Source organism: Aethina tumida, chromosome 2, assembly GCF_024364675.1.
Source record: "Aethina tumida isolate Nest 87 chromosome 2, icAetTumi1.1, whole genome shotgun sequence".
NCBI lineage: Eukaryota > Metazoa > Arthropoda > Insecta > Coleoptera > Nitidulidae > Aethina > Aethina tumida.
This window is the reverse complement of record NC_065436.1, coordinates 2,217,240-2,241,168: the sequence shown is the minus strand read 5'-3', so window position 1 is coordinate 2,241,168 and position 23,929 is coordinate 2,217,240. Positions and strand designations below refer to the sequence as shown.

The 23,929-nt window shown below is 34.2% G+C and overlaps 10 protein-coding genes across 10 annotated transcripts; 6 read left to right on the top strand and 4 right to left on the bottom strand.

Annotated features, from left to right (window-relative positions):
* Positions 1-255: 255 nt before the first annotated feature.
* LOC109604618 (calmodulin-like) lies at positions 256-1,026 on the top strand. Its single transcript, XM_020021140.2, has one exon. It carries the CDS (start codon positions 528-530, stop codon positions 963-965), a length of 438 nt encoding a protein of 145 aa, XP_019876699.2. The 5' UTR covers positions 256-527; the 3' UTR covers positions 966-1,026.
* Positions 1,027-1,173: 147 nt separating this feature from the next.
* LOC109604620 (cysteine sulfinic acid decarboxylase) lies at positions 1,174-4,039 on the bottom strand. Its single transcript, XM_020021142.2, has 4 exons — positions 3,340-4,039; positions 2,235-2,602; positions 1,737-1,897; positions 1,174-1,678 (listed from the first exon to the last, which is right to left on the bottom strand). Exons 1-4 carry the CDS (start codon positions 4,006-4,008, stop codon positions 1,242-1,244), a joined length of 1,635 nt encoding a protein of 544 aa, XP_019876701.1. The 5' UTR covers positions 4,009-4,039; the 3' UTR covers positions 1,174-1,241.
* A 4,112-nt stretch (positions 4,040-8,151) lies between these two features.
* Positions 8,152-8,900, bottom strand: LOC109604622 (neo-calmodulin-like). Its single transcript, XM_049962616.1, has one exon. It carries the CDS (start codon positions 8,898-8,900, stop codon positions 8,385-8,387), a length of 516 nt encoding a protein of 171 aa, XP_049818573.1. The 3' UTR covers positions 8,152-8,384.
* A 24-nt stretch (positions 8,901-8,924) lies between these two features.
* On the top strand, positions 8,925-9,383 carry LOC126264475 (uncharacterized). Its single transcript, XM_049962618.1, has one exon. The coding sequence runs from the start codon at positions 8,925-8,927 to the stop codon at positions 9,381-9,383; it is 459 nt and encodes a 152-aa protein (XP_049818575.1).
* Positions 9,384-9,479: 96 nt separating this feature from the next.
* LOC109604623 (calmodulin-like) lies at positions 9,480-9,946 on the top strand. Its single transcript, XM_020021144.2, has one exon. The coding sequence runs from the start codon at positions 9,480-9,482 to the stop codon at positions 9,927-9,929; it is 450 nt and encodes a 149-aa protein (XP_019876703.1). The 3' UTR covers positions 9,930-9,946.
* A 39-nt stretch (positions 9,947-9,985) lies between these two features.
* On the top strand, positions 9,986-10,473 carry LOC109604626 (calmodulin-like). The gene has a single exon (XM_020021146.2). It carries the CDS (start codon positions 9,986-9,988, stop codon positions 10,424-10,426), a length of 441 nt encoding a protein of 146 aa, XP_019876705.1. The 3' UTR covers positions 10,427-10,473.
* A 61-nt stretch (positions 10,474-10,534) lies between these two features.
* Positions 10,535-11,077, top strand: LOC109604624 (uncharacterized). The gene has a single exon (XM_049962617.1). It carries the CDS (start codon positions 10,567-10,569, stop codon positions 11,008-11,010), a length of 444 nt encoding a protein of 147 aa, XP_049818574.1. The 5' UTR covers positions 10,535-10,566; the 3' UTR covers positions 11,011-11,077.
* Positions 11,061-11,582, top strand: LOC109604617 (calmodulin-like). The gene has a single exon (XM_020021138.2). The coding sequence runs from the start codon at positions 11,061-11,063 to the stop codon at positions 11,559-11,561; it is 501 nt and encodes a 166-aa protein (XP_019876697.2). The 3' UTR covers positions 11,562-11,582.
* A 31-nt stretch (positions 11,583-11,613) lies between these two features.
* Positions 11,614-12,150, bottom strand: LOC109604616 (uncharacterized). The gene has a single exon (XM_020021137.2). The coding sequence runs from the start codon at positions 12,148-12,150 to the stop codon at positions 11,614-11,616; it is 537 nt and encodes a 178-aa protein (XP_019876696.2).
* Positions 12,151-12,584: 434 nt separating this feature from the next.
* Positions 12,585-14,143, bottom strand: LOC109604621 (brain protein I3). The gene is made up of 2 exons (XM_020021143.2): positions 14,026-14,143; positions 12,585-13,159 (listed from the first exon to the last, which is right to left on the bottom strand). The coding sequence occupies exons 1-2, from the start codon at positions 14,075-14,077 to the stop codon at positions 12,843-12,845; spliced, it is 369 nt and encodes a 122-aa protein (XP_019876702.2). The 5' UTR covers positions 14,078-14,143; the 3' UTR covers positions 12,585-12,842.
* Positions 14,144-23,929: the final 9,786 nt, after the last annotated feature.

Here is a 23,929-nt window from a genome sequence, read left to right as displayed (position 1 = left end):
AGGGGAGGAACCCCCCAGAATCTACCCCACTGCGTCCTTATGAAAAAAATGTATTACATTGTATGAGTTTTAAGAGAATAAATACCAAAATTTCTATTCAATTTAAACTAAATTTTATACAATAAGATAAATTTTTATGATTTGCCCATAAGTTAATTAATATTAAGTACTTAATCTATGCTTGTCATTTAAAAGTCGGTTGATAAATTCATTTTAATCAGTATACATTTTATAAACAAATAAATAGTGTGAATTTAACACTAAAAAACACACAAGAGTACCATTTTTCTTCTAAATTGGACAAAGAATATTAAAAACATAACAGAAAAATATTCATTTGTGCAGAAAATGGGACAAAAAAAGAGGAGAATAACAATAAAAAGATTCAAATTTATTGTTTATTGTTTTTTTATTTGACTCCAGTTGCCAAAATTTACTCCCTTGCCGGATTTAAGTATCAAAAATTGCTTCAACAACCCACAAGTCATCAATAAGTCACAACGACGTTTGTCGTATTTTTTTTTGTCATGGAGCACTTCACCACCGACCAAATGATCCACATGAAGACGGCCTTCGACGCGTTCGACGCCGACCGCAGCAACTTCATAACAATAGCGTCCCTGCCGAAAGTTATGGCCTCCCTCAACGTGTACCTATCGGTTCAGGACATACGCGAGATTCGTGAGCAGTTCAAAGTCCACTACTGGATCGACTTTCACACCTTCCTTAGGATCGTCGAGGAGAAAATCCAGAATACTGAAAGGAAGCTGTTGTATGCCTTCAGGGTTTTCGACAGGGAGAGAACTGGGTATATTGCTGCCGACAGACTGAGGGCCATCATGCAGAATTACGGTGATAAAATGAGCTACGATGATGTCACTGAAATGCTCATGTTTGCTGACGTGGAAAGAACTGGAAGGATCAACTATGAGGACTTTGCTACATTAATTGCTGAATATATTTAAATAAAGTGGCAGCAACATATAACAACAAGCAACAACATAAACTTGATTGTAATACCCACAATAAAGTTGTTGAAATATAATATGTCTTCAATATCAATAGTAAGTACCAAAATATAAACATCCGGTGAATCAGTAGACTTAAAGTCCAATTGTGAGTTACTTCCATACTATTTTTATGGTGTCCTTAATTTAAACTAATAAAACAAGGTAACGTGCAATACTTTTATAAATACTATACAATAAATATACATATCTACATAAAACTAAACTAACAATTCACAGATCATGACCTAACCGTTCAAACTCTTCTATCAGATGCGTCATATCCGTCTTGTTGAGGCCGGAATTCTGAAAAACAATCCTGAAGAAATTAGGCACCTCCCTCAACGGTTGGTAGGTCACCATCATGGAGCCCTCCTTCATCATCCTCTCCTTGATTTTCGGAGCCACTTTGTGTAACTTCTCTTTGTAATCCGGATCTGATTTCGCTTGTCTCAAGCTGGGTGGCACGTACCAGAAGCAAATGTTGGTGCACTCCGGCTCCGGTACCACCAATTCGAAACCCGGTCGATTTTTGATTGAATCCGTGAAGTATTTGGTGTTTTCGAAAACCTTGTCTATGTGCTGTTCGAAGCCGGACGTCCCTTTGGCCTTCCACATGAACCAGAACTTCAGTACGTCTGGTCTTCTGCCACACTGGATGTGTTTGTCTCCTAAAATCATCAGCAAGTTGAATAAATCATGGTTTATATTTAAGCCTCTGGTACTCACCTAAGTCGTACTTTGTGTCGTAGAATTTGTCTTTTTGGAACAGGTATGTGGCGTTGGCGGAGTTACATTCAGCCAAAAGTCCTTCGTGTCTTAACAGCAAAGTGGAGCATTGCTGAGGTGCAGTCAGCAGTTTGTGTGGATTCCACGTTACTGAATCAGCCCTAAAAGTAATGCGGTTTAGAGAAAGGAACTTACTGAGTGAGGGTCAAACACAAATCAATATTTCTTAGTTTTGTAAGAAATAGTAATAATTACTGTAATTACCGTGCATGGAACTAATTGTTAATCTTCACCAGATACGTAAGTAGATTATTAAAACTCTTTCCATTGCTGAAGGTTAAAATACAATCTGAAGCAATTAAATATTTCGACAGAATTCCCAAGGTTCAGGTGTATTATAGAGGATTTTATGGTTTTTTACTGTTAACAACTTGATTAGCATTAATTGAAATTATGATAATCGATGCAATTATAATGCAACCGGAATTCGCTTCGTACCTTTCGACTCCTTTCAACAAATGCCGGTGCTTCTTGGACATCAGGGCGCCGCCGCCCCAGGCCGCGTCCACGTGCATCCACAGCCCGTACTTCTGACATACATCGGCGATCTCGTCCAGAGGATCGAAGGCACCGATGACGGTGGTACCGGAGGTGGCTGAAACCATGAAGGGGGCGGCGCCTTCTTCCAAAGCTCTTTCGATTTCCTCCACCAGATGTCCCACGTCCATCTTGCCTTTGGCGTCTGTGCAGATGGCGTACACGTTGTCGGTACCCAGGCCCAGGAACGACGACAGCTTCTTGATGGAGTAGTGGGCGTCTTGGGATGTGAACAGGACGAGGCGGGGGAGTGCGTGGAGGCCCTTTTTCTGTGCAAAAATACATTTTGTTCAGCTTACTATTAATTTTTAATTACAAAACACCAATATTGTCAGTACAAATGTTGTTTTATTAGTGATTACAAATATTTGTACTTGTAAGTACTTCTAGCTCCTTGGACAAAGAGACCACTGATGTAATTCATATTGTCTACATAATAAAGTTATATTGGACAAATTTTAAGTCCATATTTAAATTATGTTGCAAATTACTAAGGTCAATGTTAATTACTGTCATAAATTTTATTTATTAATTGTTAATGCAATTAACTTTATTAAATAAAGATGTTAATACCTTAATTACATCAATACAATAAAAAATTGTATCAGTATTTGATTGTATTACTAATTAACATGATTAATTTAAAAATTTATAGATTTTATAAACAATTTCATGCTTTTAATTAAATTATAATAATTGGTAGTACTAATAAAATAAAAAAAATTGATATTTTGAAAATAATTCTATCAAATTAAAAGGAGAAACTTATCTAAAACTTTTAATTAATAGAATCAGAAGATAATACTAAATAATTAGAGTGAATTGTTATCAAAAATATTAATTAATTAAAAATAATTTGTTAATTTTGAGAATGTAATAAAGAAGTCTATTTAATATTTAATGATTTATCTTTAAATACTTTTTGAAGACGTTGAAAGTCTGTGGATGAACTTAATAATCATTTGCCCACATCCCTCCTTGGTACTACTAAGCTTTTGGTACATACCTTGATGTCTGGTATAAATTTATGTCGCGCACAACTGATGGCATATCCGTTGGCCATGGAACCTCCAGGACAGAAGATGCCATCACCTTCGCCATTCTTAAAGCCGACAATGGTCCTCATCTCCCTTAGTACTTCCTCCTCCATCAGCGTGAAGACCGGCGACACCTCGTAGGTGTAAACCGTTGGGTTCAACGCGTCCGTCAACCATTGCCCAACTAATCCATAAGGATCCAACGACGAAAACAGTTGATTGACAAAGTACGGATGGCCAGTCTTGACGGAGTACCTTATGGTGTCTTTGAGTGTCTTCAGCAAATCTTCGTGGGTGGACGGAGCGGTTTTGAGTTTGAAATTGACCTTCGACTGAAGCTCCTCGGGATTGACAAAGTTGAGTACCGGGTTGTTCCTGTTGGTGCCGTCGAAGACCGCCTCCTTGAGGATCACGTCCATGCAACTCCTGATGAACTCCTCGTGATGCGCCCGGCTGGGGAGGCTCTCGAACGTCGCCAGCTTGCCGGTGGCGATGGTCGCCTTCATGTCTCTGATGCTACGTTCGTCGTTGGAGTACTGGACGGTCTCGTCGTCCGACGAGGACGCCACCGCGTCGCTGTACGTCGCCGGTTCGTCGATCAGGTGGAAGCCGTCTTCTAGTTGTCCGTTGGCCGGCATTTTTGATGCGGTAGCGATTCCTCGTGCAGAACGTAACACGACTGAATCACAAATGTCCGACGGTCGGGCCGACGGTGCCGTTTTAACTGGTGGCGTCACGTGCGAACCTTGCTTCTTGTTCGACACTTTCTCGTCAGGATGTTGGTTGGGTTGACCGTGGCGTTGGGCGGGTGGTTTTCGTTGTCGATTCCTGGGAAACGGCTTGGGGATTTAGGTTCAGGGGTTTTCACCATTGCGTCACAATATATATAATTTACTTTTAATGGGACACAATTTATTTACTATTAAAACTACGTATAAATAAAATGACTAATTGTTGTAGTCGTCATAAGGTTCATTGATGTTGGACTAACTCTGAATCAACAATAATCTATAAATGTAATGACTTGTTTGACTTTAAATGGCTTAAAGTATTTTTTAACATTGTAGCAAGTCGTTCATGTTGCAATCATCTAAAACATCTCAAGTAAAATTGTTGAATTACTTCTTAGCCATACAATTTTTGTTTAATTATTGAGGTCAAGGAATTAACTATTATTAATACTTTAATACTTTCAGTTATCAGTTAAACTATCAACAATTTGACTGTAATTACTAATTTTACTGTTAAAATGATCAATGTTATGGTTTTTGACCGCAGCTTTCCCTGTTCATCTCTGCCATGGTATTCAGGAATTCCCCATTGCATCTGCAATGAAAAAATCCCATTTACGCAGACAGCACGACACCAGCAGCGTTCAGGTTTTGAAGAACGATGGAAGAAACGTTATGAATCGAAAATATGCACGTATGCAAATCGATTTTATGTAATAAACAATTAATTGGTGCCTTTTGCAATAACCTTGTGCACAGATAATTGCAAACGTTCAGGTGATTAGATGTTAATTAGGGTGTAGTAAAAATCTTTGTGAATGGTCGAGTTAATGGTACATTCCATGCTTTAATAAATAAAATGGATTGTCGTACAATTAGATCTATAATGCTGAAAAATAATTATAAAATTTTTAAAAGAAAAATATTGGTTTGAAAGCCAAAAAAAAATTATTTACTTTGGTTGACTTAATTTTAGTCTGCCTCAAAAACAATATTTATTATTTACCTATTAACATTTTTAATGTAAATACGTTCCAAAGTACTTTTTATCTTTCAAAATCAGCAGTAGCATCCATAAAAATTGGTTTGCCAACCAACAAATATTATTTAGTTTGTTTGACTTAATTTTAGTCTGCCTCAAAGACATTATTTATTATTTATTTTTTACCAATTAATATTTTTAATGTAAATACGTCCTAAACTACTTTTTTTGTTTCAAAATCAGCAGTAGTATCCATTAAAATTGGTTTGCCAACCAACAAATATTATTTAGTTTGTTTGACTTAATTTTAGTCTGCCTCAAAGACAATATTCATTATTTATTTGTTACCAATTAACATTTTTAATAAAAATACATTCCAAACTACTTTTTTTCTTTCAAAATCAGCAGTAATATCCATAAAAATTGGTTTGCCAACCAACAAATATTATTTAGTTTGTTTGACTTAATTTTAGTCTGCCTCAAAGACAATATTCATTATTTATTTGTTACCAATTAACATTTTTAATAAAAATACATTCCAAACTACTTTTTTTCTTTCAAAATCAGCAGTAATATCCATAAAAATTGGTTTCCCAACCAACAAATATTATTTAGTTTGTTTGACTTAATTTTAGTCTGCCTCAAAGACAATATTCATTATTTATTTGTTACCAATTAACATTTTTAATAAAAATACATTCCAAACTACTTTTTTTCTTTCAAAATCAGCAGTAATATCCATAAAAATTGGTTTCCCAACCAACAAATATTATTTAGTTTATTTGACTTAATTTTAGTCTGCCTCAAAGACATTATTTATTATTTATTTTTTACCAATTAATATTTTTAATGTAAATACATCCTAAACTACTTTTTTTCTTTCAAAATCAGCAGTAGTACCCATAAAAATTGGTTTGCCAGCCAACAAATATTGTTTAGTTTGGTTGACTTAATTTTAGTCTGCCTCAAAGACAATATTTATTATTTATTTGTTATCATTAACATTTTTAATATAAATACGTTCCAAACTACTTTTTTTCTTTCAAAATCAGCAGTAGTATCCATAAAAATTGGTTTGCCAACCAACAAATATTATTTAGTTTGTTTGACTTAATTTTAGTCTGCCTCAAAGACATTATTTATTATTCATTTGTTACCAATTAATATTTTTAATATAAACACATTCCAAATTACTTTTTTTCTTTCAAAATCAGCACTAGTATCCATAAAAATTGATTTGCCAGCCAACAAATATTATTTAGTTGGTTTGACTTAATTTTAGTCTGCCTCAAAGACAATATTTATTATTTATTTGTTATCAATTAATATTTTTAATATAAATACGTTCCAAACTACTTTTTTTCTTTCAAAATCAGCAGTAGTACCCATAAAAATTGGGTTAGTTTGGTTGACTTAATTTTAGTCTGCCTCAAAGACAATATTCATTACTTATTTGTTACCAATTAACATTTTTAATAAAAATACGTCCCAAACTACTTTTTTTCTTTAAAAATCAGCAGTAGTATCCATAAAAGTTGGTTAGCCAAGCAACAAATATTATTTAGTTGGTTTGACTTAATTTTAGTCTGCCTCAAAAACAATATTTATTATTTATTTGTTACCAATTAACATTTTTAATATAAATACGTTCCAAACTACTTTTTTTCTTTCAAAATCAGCAGTAGTATCCATAAAAATTGGTTTGCCAGCCAACAAATATTATTTAGTTGGTTTGACTTAATTTTAGTCTGCCTCAAAGACAATATTTGTTATTTGTTTGTTACCAAGTAACATTTTTAATATAAATACGTCCCAAACTACTTTTTTTCTTTCAAAATCAGCAGTAGTACCCATAAAAATTGGTTTGCCAGTCAACAAATATTATTTAGTTTGGTTGACTTAATTTTAGTCTGCCTCAAAGACAATATTTATTATTTATTTGTTACCAATTAACATTTTTAATATAAATACGTCCCAAACTACTTTTTTTCTTTCAAAATCAGCAGTAGTATCCATAAAAATTGGTTAGCCAGTCAACAAATATTATTTAGTTTGGTTGACTTAATTTTAGTCTGCCTCAAAGACAATATTTGTGATTTATTTTTTACCAATTAACATTTTTAATATAAATATGTTCCAAACTACTTTTTTTCTGTCAAAATAAGCTGTAGCACCCATAAAAATTGGTTTGCCAGCCATTAAAATGTTATTTATTTAATTTTGTTGACTTGATTTTAGTCCACCTCAATGACAATATTTGTTAATTATTTCATAGTAATTACCTGTTTTACGTGAAAATGTTATATTATATATTATTTGGCAGTCAAAAAATGTTTTTTATTTTGTTTGACTTAATTACAATTAATAAAAAAAGAATGTTTTGTGATACATTATCAATTAATAATAAATTATTAGTTCAAGGCTAAATATAAATAACCCAAAATAAACCAAAATTAATCAATTTCCATACATAAAATATTAATTACACGTACTGAACCCGATCGCCAAATAGATAAAATAGAGTTCAGTTTGTTATTATTCCGGGTTTGCAGATGAAAAACATTAATATGTAACAGCCATAAACAAACTAGACATTGACCTTTATTTGGTGGAAGCCTTCCACTGTTTGGAGCCTTGGTACCAATGAATATCGGAAGTGGAAACGATTCACTCTTTGTCCATTCGCCAAAAATAGTCAATTTTATTCCGGGGCTGAATCTTAGAATGTTATGTGCATAATAGCGGTGGAATAATTTGAATTAAAAATTAGTATTGTCCATGAAATTATTGGATAAATGCAGGAAGTTAAGAGATAATTGTTTCAGCTGATCGGTTATTAACATTTATTTATTACAATATATAATTATCCTAATTAAAATATTTATATATTATAATTATGGACTGGGAGAGTAATGCATTATTTATATTTTATTAGTTATAGTAAATATTTGTTGCCAATACCATCCAATTTTTGTTTCCTGATAATTATTAATGTTATGAATGGATATGATAACATTCCTTGCTTCCAACTTAATCCAGCTAAAACCAAATAATAATAACAAAGGAAATTAGTATAATAGTTTATTGCAAGTAAAAAATATTCGACCTTCCATTTTTATAAGACCTTGTATTATATTTTACACTCGGTAGAGCACTTTTGTATCTAATTGATTAACAATAATAATTAATTTTTAAGGTCTTGAGAAATACCGTACCATAACGGAGATTATGCTCCAAAAAAGAAACATTAAATTTCATGAATCACTTACAATTCCAGTTTAGATTTGATAATGAAGATAAATTACATGAATTTTCGTAGTTTGGAATAAATGAAGGTTATAAAGTTCTCGTACATTATCTGTCCCTTTTCGTCCGGACTGGTGACCCTCAATAACTCCTCGATCTCCTCCTTCTCCAGCTTCTCACCTTTGTTCGTCAGCTGCGCAATCATCTCCATGGCGTCAACGTAGCCGGTCTTGTCCCGGTCGAAGACCCGGAAGGCCTCACGTACCTCTTCTTCAGTATCGTGTTCAGCAAACCTTTGCTCCAGAATGGTCAGGAAAAGGGGAAAATTCACGTACTGCTCATCCTTGTACAGCTCCAAGATGTCGTTCACCTCCTTCTCACTAGCCAACATCCCCAAAAGCTTGAAGGCGTTGCCGATTTCCTTGATGCGTATCTTCTTCTCCTTCCATCTGTCCACCGTGTCGAACGCCGCCTTGAATTCCTTCAGCTGCTTGTTGCTGAACGGACCCGGCTCCTCTTCGTTCTCCTCCCCTTCAGCAGGGACGGGTGGCGGTGGAGGTTTCTTGCTCATCTTACGTCATCTGTCACTTCAGTCATGTCAAACGACAAGATGAGTGCGCACTTCACCGAGAAGCAGCTGACCGAATTCAAAGAGGCCTTCGCCATGTTTGACAAGCAAGGCGAAGGGAAGATGCTCATCAAGGATATCGGCATGATTTTACGTTCTTTGGGCTACAACCCCACGGAGAAGTACATACAGGAGGTAATAAAGGAAAACTTGCCTGAAGAGAAGATCAACCTGTCAGAGTTTATTAAAATAATGGAGACTAGGGCCCCAGTCAACTGTACGGAGGAGGAGTTGCGTACGGCCTTCAACATTTTTGACAAAAACCAAAACGGCTTCATAACCGCCGACGAATTAAGGCATGTCATGGTGAATTTGGGGGAAAAACTGACGGAAGATGAGGCCCAGGCCATGATTCAAGAGGCGGACACGGATGGGGATGGCAAAATCAACTTCCAGGACTTTATTACTGTTATGTTGAACAATTAAATTACCGCCATTGTTGGTAAATTTTTGTACTAGTTACTTAGAAACGTGTTTGATTTTTATACATCATTTTTATACAATATTTTTATAAACAAAAACATGGAAGCCCTAACGGAGCAACAAATTGCCGACTACAAAGAAGCCTTTTCGGTCTACGACGAAGCCCTCACTGGCAAGATTCCAATCACCGACATCGGCAACGTGGCCAGGTGTCTGGGTTTCAACCCAAGCGAGGCGCAAATCCAGGAAATAATCGAGGAGGACGAGGAAAGAACCCAAATCGACTTCGAACAGTTTTTGGATATAATGCGGACCAAATTTGATTACGAGGAGTCGGATGAGGAGTTACGTGATGCTTTGCAAGTCCTTGATGTAAATGGTAACGGTTTTATGCTGGCTGAGGAGCTGAAACATCTTATGACAAATTTAGGGGAAAAACTGACTGAGGAGGAGGTCGACACGGTGATCAAAGAGACTGACATTAACGGAGATGGTGAAATCGATCACGAGGAGTTCATCGCCATTTTGATGGGCAACTATTTCCAATAAATTGTTATTAACAGTTACAGTTTGTTCATTTGTTAGTTATTGTCAAATTAGTCAAAATGGCAGAAAATTTGTCACGTAAACAAATAGCAAAATTCAAAGAGGCTTTCTCCTTGTTCGACAAAAAGAGGGAGGGCAAAATACTAATCAAAGATGTAGGCACATTAATCAGATCATTAGGGTACAACCCCACTCAGAAAGAAATCGAAGAGATAATCGCCGATAATGGTAAAGAAGACATGATCGACTTTGGCCAATTCCTGGACATAATGGCGACCAAATGCCCAACTATGGACAACGCGGAAGAGATCGCCGAAGCCTTTAGAGTCTTCGATAAGCACCACACAGGCTTCATCAAGGCCTCAGAACTGAGGGACATCATGTTGAATTTAGGTGAGAAGCTGACTCAGGAGGAAGTTAATGAAATGATCAGGGAGGCTGACATCAATGGGGACGGCCAGATTAATTACGAAGAGTTTATTAACATCATGATGAATTAAACCATTGTATTGTATTATATTGTAAATTACATTAATTAGTTGGCTTATTTGGAGTTTGTTGTTACAATTTATATTTTGTTCCTTGGCGTTACCATAGAAAGGCACTTTACTCAGCAATCAATCAACTCAGCCAGCACAACATGGTTGAAAAACTAACAGACGAACAAATCGAAGAGTACAAAGAGGCTTTCGCCTTGTTCGATGAAAAGGAGGAAGGCAAGATCGCTGTCAAAGACATCGGCACTGTAATGAGATCGTTGGGCTTCAATCCTAGTGAAAAGGAGTTGGCTGAAATCGTCAAGTCGTACAGCGCCGGAGACACAATATATTTCCCTCAATTTTTACGTATAATGGCGACCAGAATAACGAATCAGGACTGGATGGAGGACGCACGTGAGGTCTTCAAGCAGTTCGACATCAACCAAACTGGTTTCATACAAGCTGCACAGCTTAGATACATCTTGTTGAATTTGGGTGAGAAGATGACCGAGGAGGAGGTCGCCGAGGTGCTGCGGGAAGCTGACATTGATCAGGACGGACAAATTAACTACGAGGATTTTATAGCTAGTCTTGCTGACAAATAATTATATTAATATACATATATCATAATTAATTCATACTATTGTATAAATAAATGAGTGTTGCCATGAATGTGTTTAATTTATGTTGTCAAATCGTTGCCAAAATGGTTGAAAAGTTCACAGAGAAGCAGATCAGTGAGTACAAAGAGGCGTTTGCCTTGTTTGATTACAAGGTTGAAGGTAAGATACTCCTCAAGGATATTGGTTTGGTCATAAGAACGATTGGATTTAATCCAACCCTGAAGGAGATCGATGAAATAATTGCCAATAACACCAACGAAAAAGGTACCAAGATAGATTTTCTAAAATTTTTGAGAATAATGGCTGCCAGGAGGCCCGTCAATGATACGGAGGAAGACATTCGAGCAGCCTTCAGATTATTTGACAAAGACCTGACTGGGTATATTAATGTTGAAGTCTTAAGGAACATCCTGGTGAATATGGCTGAAACATTATCGGAGGATGAAGTTAATGCGTTCATCAGCGAAGCTGACACCAATCAGGACGGACAAATTGATTATGAAGCTTTTGTTGACAAAATGATAAGCAAATAATAAACAATAATTTATTATTAATCCAGCATGTTTTACTAAAATGTACTCTAGTTTATCCATCAGATTCATTTTCAGATGAAGACTCTGAAGAGTCCGTATAGTCATCAACTATTATCTCGTACTCCACGGGACGTAAAGCCTCGATTATTTCCTCAAAACGTATCTCACTGTCGTCGTTGATGGTAACCTCCCGGAATAAAGCGGTGACCTCTTCTTCACTAAGCTTGTTGCCGTAATTCATCAGCATGTATTTAATTTCTGCGGCCAACACAAAGCCGGTGTCTTCATGATCGAACACCTTGAGTGCCTCCCTCAGTCTGTTCTCATCCCTGGTGTCGACCAAGTACTTGTGTATATAATTCATGACACTGTTAACATTTACTACAAATTTGTCTTCCACTTTGTTGTCTTCGAAAAACTGATGGATTTCCACATCGGAAGGATGGATGGTTAATGCGGCCATGTAGTCTTTGAACTCTTCCGGTTTCATCAGGCCGTCGCCGTCGAGGTCGAACAGCTGGAAGCCCTCGTTGCAGTGGGCTATCTCCACCTCTGTTAGCTCGAACGAATCTTCTGTATCTGACACCATGTTTTAAATAATAGTGAGTAAACGTCAATGTTGACACTACGGAAGTTAATGGACCATCTAATATCAGAATAAAAAGACACGTGACCTCGTAGGCCTGATTTTGTGTCAATAACTGGATGATAAATAGGTGAAGGTTTACCCAATTGATTTTATTAAAGAGGTACTATCGCGTTCATAAGTGGTCTGCCACTTCAATGACGTCAGGCCGTAAACGGTCACATTCAGTATTACCGTGCACTGCCGACTCGATGTGGTGGGGAGTCGCCACTGCCGAGATGGCAGATACAGAATGTGACCGTTTACGGCCTGACGTCATTGAAGTGGCAGACCACTTATGAACGCGATAGTACAACAGGAAGTAATTATTTTTTTGAAACAATTCCTTTATTCTGTGTAACATGTTTGTACGTATTAATCGAGGATAAATAAAACACTTGTTATATAAAAATTTATTTAAAATTGGTAATAATCATTAACCACATAAAGTAAAGGATAAAATACATCTTAAAATACAGATCTTTCCACCTTCAGAACGTAGGTGCTAAAAAAACTTAAAAACTTATGAATAGACTACATTTGTATAATATATTTTGATAACATGTACTTTGTTAAGACCCTGTCATCTTCACACAGTAAAAGGTAGGCCAGAATAGGACAGAGTATCACATAACCGCACGGCCCAAATCACCGCCCTAACCGAAGCTGGCGCCGCAGTTGGAGCAACGCTTCTCCTTCAGCAGCAGACAGCACAGGATGCCGGCGGGGAAGAACAGTATGGCGCACATCACGCCCAGACACGTGTAGTCGTCGTGCAGGACGCCGATGCGGCACGCCGGACAGCCGCCGACCACGATCACCTGCCGCTGCTCCGGTACGATGACGGTGGTGTGGGTGGCGCCGTAGGTGGGCACCGGGCCCGCCTGCTTCGGGCGCGGTTGTTCCGTCGTGTAGACCGGGGCGGACGGCTGGTTGTGAGGGGCCGTTGGGTAAGCATAGTGCTGATGTACGCCTGAAATGTAATAATTTATTTTGTATTTGGTGTGGTATTTGGAGGTTGTCTCGTTGGTCAGAGGCACGCCTCAGCTGCCCCATCATTGAAACAATAGACAGGCTTCAAAGCGCATGCGCGAACGTTGAAACCGAATGAAAATATTCGATGTTCATTTGTGAAATGAATTGGCGCGAAGAGGCACATTTAAAAGTGCCTCTGGAAAACAAAATATTCATTTAATTTTATTGTTTAATATTGTTTAAACACTTCTAGCTTTATTTAAATATTAAGTTATATTTTATTTTAAAGAATAAAAACATAAAAAATGTATTTTTTAATATTATGTCAATTAGATCATTTTCATAGGTGAGGCACTGATATTTATTAATTTTCATACAACAAAGTGGATGAATAAATGTTCTATTCACAATAACCTTGAGAGTTGAATATTGATAACATTAAATAAAGATAATGAAACAATGTTATTTTATATTTTGATACTATTTTTACATTATAAATTAATTTTAGAATAAAAAATTACATTGCTATTGTTTATAATTACGAATTTCTTGTAGAAAGAAAATTATAAACAGAAAATATATAAATAGTTACACAAACATTACTATTTATTTATTTTATGGTAAATTAACATTTAAATTTACATAAAATAAAAAAGATAATATAAGTATGTGTCATAAATTTTACAACTTATTCTGGAAATAGCAAAAATGAATAAATCAGTCCTTGATTTACAAATATTAGTGACGTACGATTAAAAAGTACCCGATTAAGGTTATTAATAAATTATTACACATAAATAACTTGACATTCAAAGATGAAATAAAAATTTAATTAATTATAAACAAATAATATGTTTTACTTACCTACAGGAGGCGGTTCGGCGGTATAAGGTGGCGGCGGATCATAATTTTGCATTTTGTTATTTTTTTTAGACAATAACAAATCAAGTAGTCATGTATGTAACTTTGACACATTGAAAGCAGCTCCCTCTATTAAGGTTGTTGATTACTAAATTTGTACCCTCTATTGAGCATTAGTTGAATTCGTACAGGAAACTGTATTTTTTCATTCATAGAGATAATACTAGATATATCCTAGATGGTTCTACATGTACAGGAGTAGACATAATTATAGGAATTAAAACATATTAAAAATATGAGTTGTACTACTTGAATTGGATGCCTGGATCATTAATGTTTATTGCTGTGTCTACTATGTAACTAATCAATCTAAATTTATTATTTAAAAAATTGCATTGTTTTTTATTTTTTAATTGACAATTTTTTTAATTTTATAGTTTTTAATTGCTCTTTGTGCATTTAAATCAATTATTTACTGACGGCCTGTTGCTTATTACATTAATTTAAGCATTGGACCAAGACCGACATAAACAAAAGAGACTTTATAACTAAATAAGTCAATCGTTTCACATGTTATTAAAAATTTAGACGAATTGACCCCGAAAAACTTTGACTGAGTTGGAAGAACTTGAAAGAAAATCGATTACTGCTTAACAAAAATGTCAAAAATGGCTAAAATATTTAAAAGTTGCCATAATAATTTGACCACTACTGTACATACATAATTATACAGTGGCGTAGAATTTGAGGTACTATTTTAGTTTGAATATTGTGGCAAATCACTGTGACTATTTAATGATTACATTTTACAAACACAATAAACATATTGGTTTTTGGAAGTATTACAACAATGTTTAGTAATTTATTGCCCCAAAATCCCAGTGGATAATGAAACGGCTCACAATGCTATAAACGACATAATGGATTAAACAATTAATTAACGTCAGAATCTGGCATGATATACGGGCTGGTATGGAAATTTTAAATCCCCTAATACACACATAATGCAAAATTACAGTTAATTTTTGAACACGCCACATTTTTGCTCCAATTTTCTTCAACGCCATAAAATGACACCACGGCATAATTATAATAAAATAAAGTACTGATAAATTCGTCGGTCCTGGCATCGGAACATCTATTTATCATCCGAAATTACTGCGCCTCCCTCCATTAATTTCCCACCATAACGGCATAATAAAGTGATTACATTAAAATGCTGGAGGAATTTAAAGTCGCATCTAATTAAAAAATGAGTGCTTTCTTCTCCACGTCCGGACATAAATTTAATGTAGCATGAAGCGAACGGCGACAACAATTACTGGATCGGTCTTATTCGAGATCCATTAGATAAAGGTCCCGCGTTCGGTCCCAGAAGGCGTTACCGATCAATTAGTAGCCGATCCATTAATGGCGCAAAATTTAATGCTCTCGAGGACACAAGGGCATCCCGGTGGTCACACAGGACAATGAAATTATTACTGTTAAACAAAGAAATTATTTAGAATAACATTAATGTAATTATTTATACTTTAATCCTTATAAAAGATGTTCTTCATCAGCTTCCATGCTGCTGGAAGGTGGTACTCAGTCTTCATAGGTTGCTAGAAGGTGCTACAAGTACATCAATGTCCAAGGAAGAAAACGACAGTGACTTTGAAGCAAATTTAACAATCCTTTAAAGTTCTGAAGTACCTCATAAGAGACCTGAAGCTCCCAAAGAAGCTATGCAATTACTTGTCTCCAGTTTCGGCAAAAAAATCTGTATTATAATATATAAATTATATTGTTGATCTGGTTTAGGATATATTTAATGTGTTGGTTCCAAAATTGCCTTCAAATTTCGTCTATCAGCTCCAGCTTTTGAAATAAAGGCTAATTGAATTTAGTTCTGATGAAAAGCATCAGTAACGATATAAAGGTGTCTTTTGAAGAGCTATTTTTGTCTTAGAAATATCATTGGTATTAATAAGAACAATTGTAAAGAAATATCCATCCTTCAGCTGACTTCCTACGTTGCCAGATGATGGTACAGAGATCTTGAAGATCTGATTTAGGATATATTTAATATGTTCATTCCAAAATTGCCATCAGATTTCGTCTATCAGCTCCAGCTTTTGAGATGCAGGCTAATTGAATTTAGTTCTGATGAAAAGCATGAGTAAAGACATAAAGGTGTCTTTTGAAGAGCTATTTTTGTCTTGGAAATATCATTGGTATTAATAAGAACAATTGTAAAGAAATATCCATCCTTCAGCTGACTTCCTACGTTGCCGGATGATGGTACAGAGACCTTGAAGATCTGATTTAGGATATATTTAATATGTTCATTCCAAAATTGCCATCAGATTTCGTCTATCAGCTCCAGCTTTTGAGATGCAGGCTAATTGAATTTAGTTCTGATGAAAAGCATGAGTAAAGATATAAAGGTGTCTTTTGAAGAGCTATTTTTGTCTTAGAAATATCATTGGTATTAATAAGAACAATTGTAAAGAAATATCCATCCTTCAGCTGACTTCCTACGTTGCCAGAAGTTGGTACAGTAACCTTGAAGAAGTTTTAACAATTCTTTGACAACTATTGTATCAGTGTAATGTATAACCTAACCTAACTTTTTTAATCTAATAAACTTTTGTCCAAAAATTAGGGATCACCATGTATATACTCAATGTGCCAGCTCATATTTGTCCGATAATGAGCCGGTACCACCCCGGCCATTCAATTTACCTGGGATAAACAGGAAGCGAACGATAATATTGGTTGTCGGCAATAATTAATCAACAACTGAAAGCATATGTTTAGCGAACGCTTGCAACCGAATTCAATAGATGATCCCCGGTCGCTCTGACGTAACGTTCAGGCGATGCAACACAAAAAATGGGTCAATCCAGGCCAGTTCGACCTACTTCAATATTCACGGTTTAAAGAGTGGCCATTGCGAATGCACATTACGTGGCAACGTATAAAACAATATGCGGATCAATAAAAAATAATACCGAAACAAATGAGCCTTTAGTTTTTTTTGTCCGTTTTGTGTTACGCAACGTTTCGTTTAATTTAAATAAAACTGCGACAATGGAGGCCTCCACTGTTTACTTATTCCTGCTGAGACGTTCAAGTTATTTACAAGAATGTATATTGAAGGCTTAGAAAAACTAAGGGAAGAGTAAAACGTTCGCTGAGCCATAACGTTTATTTAAAAAGTTTTCATTTTGCCCAGTCGGAGGGCGCTTAAGTGACTGGGGGTCTTGTAATTTTAAGAGTTTCGTCCCGAGATGCGGCTGCGTTAGCGTAATGTGTTCCTGCATTTATTTAGACGATGATTATTAAGAAAATTGCAAAGTTGCTGCACACGTATCTCCCCTGCGGGGAATCCCTGAGTAACGAGTTTCTCTCCTTATGTTAGGTTAGGTTAGGTTAGTGGAATTAACATAATGAGATTTTGAACAATGGATAAGCAAACGTAACCGTGATGGATTTCAGTTGAAACCCATTGAAACAACCCCCGGGGAGTTCCATTGAATGCCCGTCCAGCCCGTAAGCGTTAATTGACTTTCGAGTAGAAAAGTTGATGGTAAATTTCCTTCGAGACATTGGCCGGAATCGCAAATCGTCGGACCCATTCACCGCACCAATCGGCCGTAAATCTCCGACATCGCTTTGTTGGTTGGGACTGGCGCGTTGTCGTGTCAGTCATGAGTAAATTAAAGCATCGCCTGGATGCCCGGCCGACGTGTGTGATGGGTTCGGGACAGTTCTGCGTATTGATTGACGGCCCGGAGCTACAATTTTCGGCCACGCATCTCACCCTTCTTTGTGTCTGGACGTTTTTAAACCGGAACAAGTCTTCCTGCAACCAATACAACGATTATATGCCTTTACATAAGTCAATTTATTCGATAAGATGACAAAAAGAAGAAGACACAACACAATTACTTACATTTCCTTCAGTCTTCTTCGAAGCTTCCCATGTGAGGAACTGAAAACTTCAATAATTAACCACCTAAGTCTGGACTCTAGCACCAAGGAATCAAGGATGAGCGTCGTAGCTTAAAAATTTATCGACCAATATTTCCTTGTTTACGTGAGACGGTAAATCACGACGGACTGTCTTAAAATCCGACATCCCCTTTCATTAAAAAAGACCACGACGCCGTAAATTTGATGGCGTCAATTATTCCGTTGGAAGGGAAAAAGTGCTAGACGTCACTAATTTGCTTAATAAGCGGAAATGGTCCGCGATTCGTCTGAATTATTCAGTCTCTTTAATCAGCTTCCCTAGAGTTCAATTTTTGATCATTAACTTTCAGATTTTAACTATTGTTAATACAATTATACACATATATATTTGTGTTTCATTTATTTATATATTTTCAGATGTTTTTCAATAGTTTTTAAACTATTTGCTGATGATCAGGGAGTAACTAAGACTGTTGTAGCAGGTTTTGGCTCAATGTTAGGTCTAGTTCTTGCTCGAGAAGTAATAGTAACATCTTTTGGACCAGTAGTTACAGATCTGAAAGCAGCTGTTGCTTTTAAACTTCTTGTTCTTGAAGTTCTTCAATCAATATTTGAGCATTTGACAGGGCCAACTCAACTAATATGACTCTCTTGTGTTGTGGAAGGTAGTACTCATATTGCTGTTGCTTTGTTATTCAGTAAGAAATATAAATTCATTTTAGCAACATTATTTTCTTCACATATTTTGTTTAAGAATTATTCAAATTTGTTAAGTTAGCTCTTGAATTCTGTACTCTTAAATTAGTTGTGAATAATTGACAACAAAAGCAAGATGAAAGTGTTGTATGCTGATTTAAGTGTAAGTGTATATGTATGTTATGTAAAATATTGTCCATTAACAGCAAAGGGAATGTGTAATGTTGGTTGCTTGACACGTACTTTATCTTCCTGAAAACCACTTTAATACTGAAAACAATTATGACACCTTACATTAAAATTGCATTAAATTTTTATAATTATTTAAACAAATAATTTATATTCAAGAATACGAGATAAAATAAATAAATACTGAATAAGTAACACTTCAATTTAAATTTTATGTGTGACGTGCGAATAAAAAGTTGGTTTTAAATTCGACATTATGCATTTTACCGATTTTCATTTTGATTAAATCACCGCGCGGAAAATCGTCTTGATCCAGTTCCGGCCGTGTGTATTGTAGTGAAATAATGGAAGACAGTAAAAGGGGATTTTATTGCTGTACAACGGCGGTACAAGTTGTAAAAGAAGAGAGTAAAACTATAAAATGTGAATTAAATGAAAGTATAAGGTCAAAAAGTTGTAATAGATTTACGACAGTCTGACGAAAACCTAACAATATCTCCAGAGGATTATTTTATATTTTCTAAAACGTTTTGTAAAATAAATATCTTTACATGGTCATTAAGTTTATGGCTTACTATAACCTCAAAACTATTTATAAATAATATATTACTATTTTTTAATAAAAATATTAAATAAATAAAATATTCAATTATAAAAGATGGTCGTCTATTTCATTATTGGAGGTTGGTCACAATGGGGTGCTGTCATCACTGAAAATAACCTTACTTAAGTCTTTAATGTGTACCAACTGTAAATATGTTAATAACCAATTATTAATATAAGAATTTTGCTTATTGAACAAAATCTTGTTCCATAATTTGCAGTGTAATGTGTAAAAATTAATAAACATTCTGTAATTATGATTAATGGTAAGTAATGAATGTTTTATATTTATATCTTTACATGGTCATTAAGTTTATGACTTAATATATCTTCAAAACTATTTATAAACAGTATAATATTATTTTTTATAAATAATTTTAACAATTTTAATTAAAAATTAAATTGAATTGTATGTACAGTAGTGGCCAATATTATAGCAACTTTTTAAAATTTTAAAATGTGGCACTAATATTATATAAAATATAGAAAATTGTTGAACATTTAACTTTACATTTAAGTGTCAATAAGCTACTTTCGTATTTGTATCAAGACACAGGTGTTTTATCGATTAACAGCGAGCAATGAAAGGAAAGCGTGTAAATTAAAACCCCGACGTAATTAAATCGCACTTTCTGTTCGAAAGTTTCAAAACCAAGAGAGAACAAATAAGTTTGACATTCTTGCTGGCGTCTGGTGCGTTTATCTCATTCGATTTAATTAAATCTTCCGCCATTATCCAGACATGTCGACAGTGAACAATTGTTATCTGGGCTCATATACAATACATATCACATACAGCGCAATTCAGACCATAGAATTAACCATATCTATCATGCAATATTAGTTTCCCCCACATATGCCATCGCAAAACAATGCTTTAATATAAATGAACGCATTAAACAATTGTCTTCACTGGGACTAGCTGGATATTGCTGATATTTTTCAACATATGTACACACTGGTGACTTATTAAAATATTATTAGTACTTGAATTTATTTCACTTAAATTGTTAATGTGTATACAGTATTTTATGTCGTTGGGTTGGTACTTTTTAGGTTAGATTTTCTATGGCCAACTGTCTTATTAGATAAGTCGTCCTTAATTATTTACTTATACATTTTAATTAAAAAAAATCAATTAGTTTGTACCTCAAAAACTAGAATTGATGGAATATTAATAATTGACTATTAAAATATTCACGGTTGTTACAAATTAAATTCTTAAGTAAGGTAATTCCCCGCCATGACAGCACACCAATGTTGCCAACTGGATAAAAAAATGGCTACAAATTAAATGTGACAGTTTTACACCGATTTATTAGAGTACAACAAAAATGTCGGACGCCGAAACAATACATTTTCCAGTTTCCCCGTTCGTCGCCCTGGGAATCTGCATATAAGATCTTTTAAGTAAATAACCGGAGCCTTCTGCAATTAGAATAAACAGAACTTAAGCCCACTGTTCCGTTTTCCCTTTTCAAAGTGTTCGTGAGATGGGGGTGAATTTGTATAATCCCGTGTTTTATGCCAGTCTACGTTGAATATTACAAGACCCCGATAAAGACATTGCTGTTTTTGTTGTTAGTAAAAACAATGTCGGATGAAATAGTGCGGAGCAAGGAAAGTCGCATTTTTTTACCTGTTTTTACTGACTTCTTTGATCTTTCATGGGTTTCAAAGGTTTAATTTTTTTCATAGTATTGATTAAGGGTAAGTAATAAATGTACTTATATTTTTTCCAAACGTTTTAACTTTCCCTTGTTATATATAAAACTATTTTTTAATTTTCTTTTAGTAACTTACCACAAAAAATGGAAGATATGAAAAAAATTTATTATTCAAATATAAAAGATTTCATTATTGGAGGTTGGCCACCATGACGTGTAGTCATGTCCGAAATAACCTCACTTGAGAAATTAATGTGTACCAACTGTGAATATGTTAATTATGAATTATTAATATAAAAATAGTGACTATTGAACAAAATCTTGTTCCATAATTTGTGGTAGAATGTGTAAAAATTAATAAACAGTCTGCACTGGTTTAGTTTGAAGCAAAATACAGTAATCAGTATTAAAATTTTCATTTTGTACTGAACAGTAATCCGATAACTTTTATATGGGGTTGAAGTAATACTCTAAATGATTCTATGTAATATTAAAAACGAAATGGATATTGAATAATAAAATACATTAGGGAAATAAATAATTTATCATGAAATTTCAGGTTTTAGAAAGAATCACAATCATATTTGTGTAATATTTAATATATTTTTCTCAATTAGAATCTAAATTCAACATACATATAAAGTACCAACAAAATTAATTAGTTAAAAATGTGTTTTAATACCCCAAAGTAGTTTTTAAATATATACTTTGTAATATATACAAAAGGCAATCAGAAATAGAATAATTAAAGCAATGTAAAGGGCCATAACAATTTGACCATTAAACATTTCATTATTTCGGATATTCTTGTTAAATTCCATTACAGTTAAGTTACATATTCGTTTTAAATTATTTTCTGAAGTTGTCGACAACTTATTTTTATTTATATAAAGATATTGAATACAAGAATATTCAAAGACGTCATCCTGAATATCAGTTAATAAATTCCTTTCGATGAATAGTCTTTCTAAAGTTAAATTTGACAATGATTTTGATTGTAAAACTTGAAGGGAGTTGCAAGATAAGTTGATAGTTTTAATACTTCTTCCTTTTAAAAAATCCAGGTCACAAGTGGTCACTTTTTTAATATAATTATCAGCCACAATAAATTCATTAAGACTTACTAAATTAACGAACATCTTAGAGTTTATAGATGTTAGTTTATTGTTGGATAAATCTAGTGCTGTTAAATATTTTAAATCCTTAAATGCCTCCTCCTCTATTACTTCGATATCATTACTTGATAACTCAATATTAACTAGTGTAACATTCAAGAAGGTCTTTGAGTAAATAACTTTAATATGGTTGAAGGTGGACGTAAATCGGGTTAAATTGTAGTTTTTAAACAATTCTTCCCCAAGTACCATTGTATTTGTATTAGAAATAGTAAATCCTTCAAGACCTAGTACTGGCTCTAGTCTTGTACAAAGTTTGGGCAAATCTTGGTGAACTGCATATCTATTAGAAGTCTGTATATTGTCTAATAGATTTGACGTAACATCAATCCACTTTGCCTTTTCCAAAATATTGTCGTCTACGTAACTACAGTTTAGACACTGCCTGTGCTTGAAATAAAAAATTACGATAACTATTATAATTTTCATTGTGACCTGTTGCTCAGTAAAATGACAACTAGATAATTTTAATATTGGATTTCAAAAGCAATTTTCATAATGAAATAATATTCAATTATTTAAAAATGATTTATTTTGTGTCAACAACTGATAAAGGATATTTTTTATGTGTTGATTACATCAGCTCTAGTTTTTGACATACAAACTAATTGAATTGTTTTTTGTTAAAAGGCATAAGTAGATAATATTTTGTGTTTTATACTCAAAAATTAACCAGAAGCAGTTGGTAACAAAATAGACAACCTAACCTAACTTAAGAAGTACCAACTTAACATCATAAAAGTGTTGTCGTCAATAAAAATATTCATAATAACTAAGAAATCATGATATAACTAAATTATATTATTTATAGAATTTAAAATATAAGTAATATCCAATGGAAATCATGATTATTGACAACAAAAAAACCCCAACCACAATTTGAACGTCGTGTGATTCCCTGACCAGTTCATTCTTATTATTTACTAATGATGCTGTTGAAGAAAAATAAATTTTCTGCAAGTTACAGATTTTAATCAACATTTTTTTCGATGAATTTGATAAGTTATTAAATTGTATAAAAATATTTTCTATGCAAGACTCATGGAAGACATCATCCCCTATGTCATCCAACAGGTTGTCTTCCAAATGTAGCGATAACAAAGTTAACTTTGAAAGTGATTTTTGGTGTAAACTTCTAATTAAGTTCGTGTCTAAATAAAGGCTGGTCATGGGTTTGTGTCTTAAAAAGTCTAAATTGTGGGTGTCCAACACTTGCATCAAATTTCTTGACAGAATAAAGCTTTCAAGACTTATTAAGTTGACAAACATGTTTGATTTTATTAAGGTTATATTATTATTAGATAAGTCTAAATACTTCAGATGTTTTAAGTCCTTAAATGCTGCGTCTTCTATTATTCGAATTTTATTATATTGCATATCAATTTTTATAACAGAAATGTCCACAAAAGTGTGAGACCAAATTGTTGTTATATTATTATATTGAATTTCCAACAGTTCCAATTTATATCTTTTAAATATCTCAGCTCCAAGTTCCACAGTGTTTGTGCCAATGATGTGTATTTTTTTTAATGTTAAAACAGGCTCCAATCTTGTACAAAATTTCGGTAAACTTTTATTAATTAAATAACAATCCTTTATTTGTATTTCACGTATTAT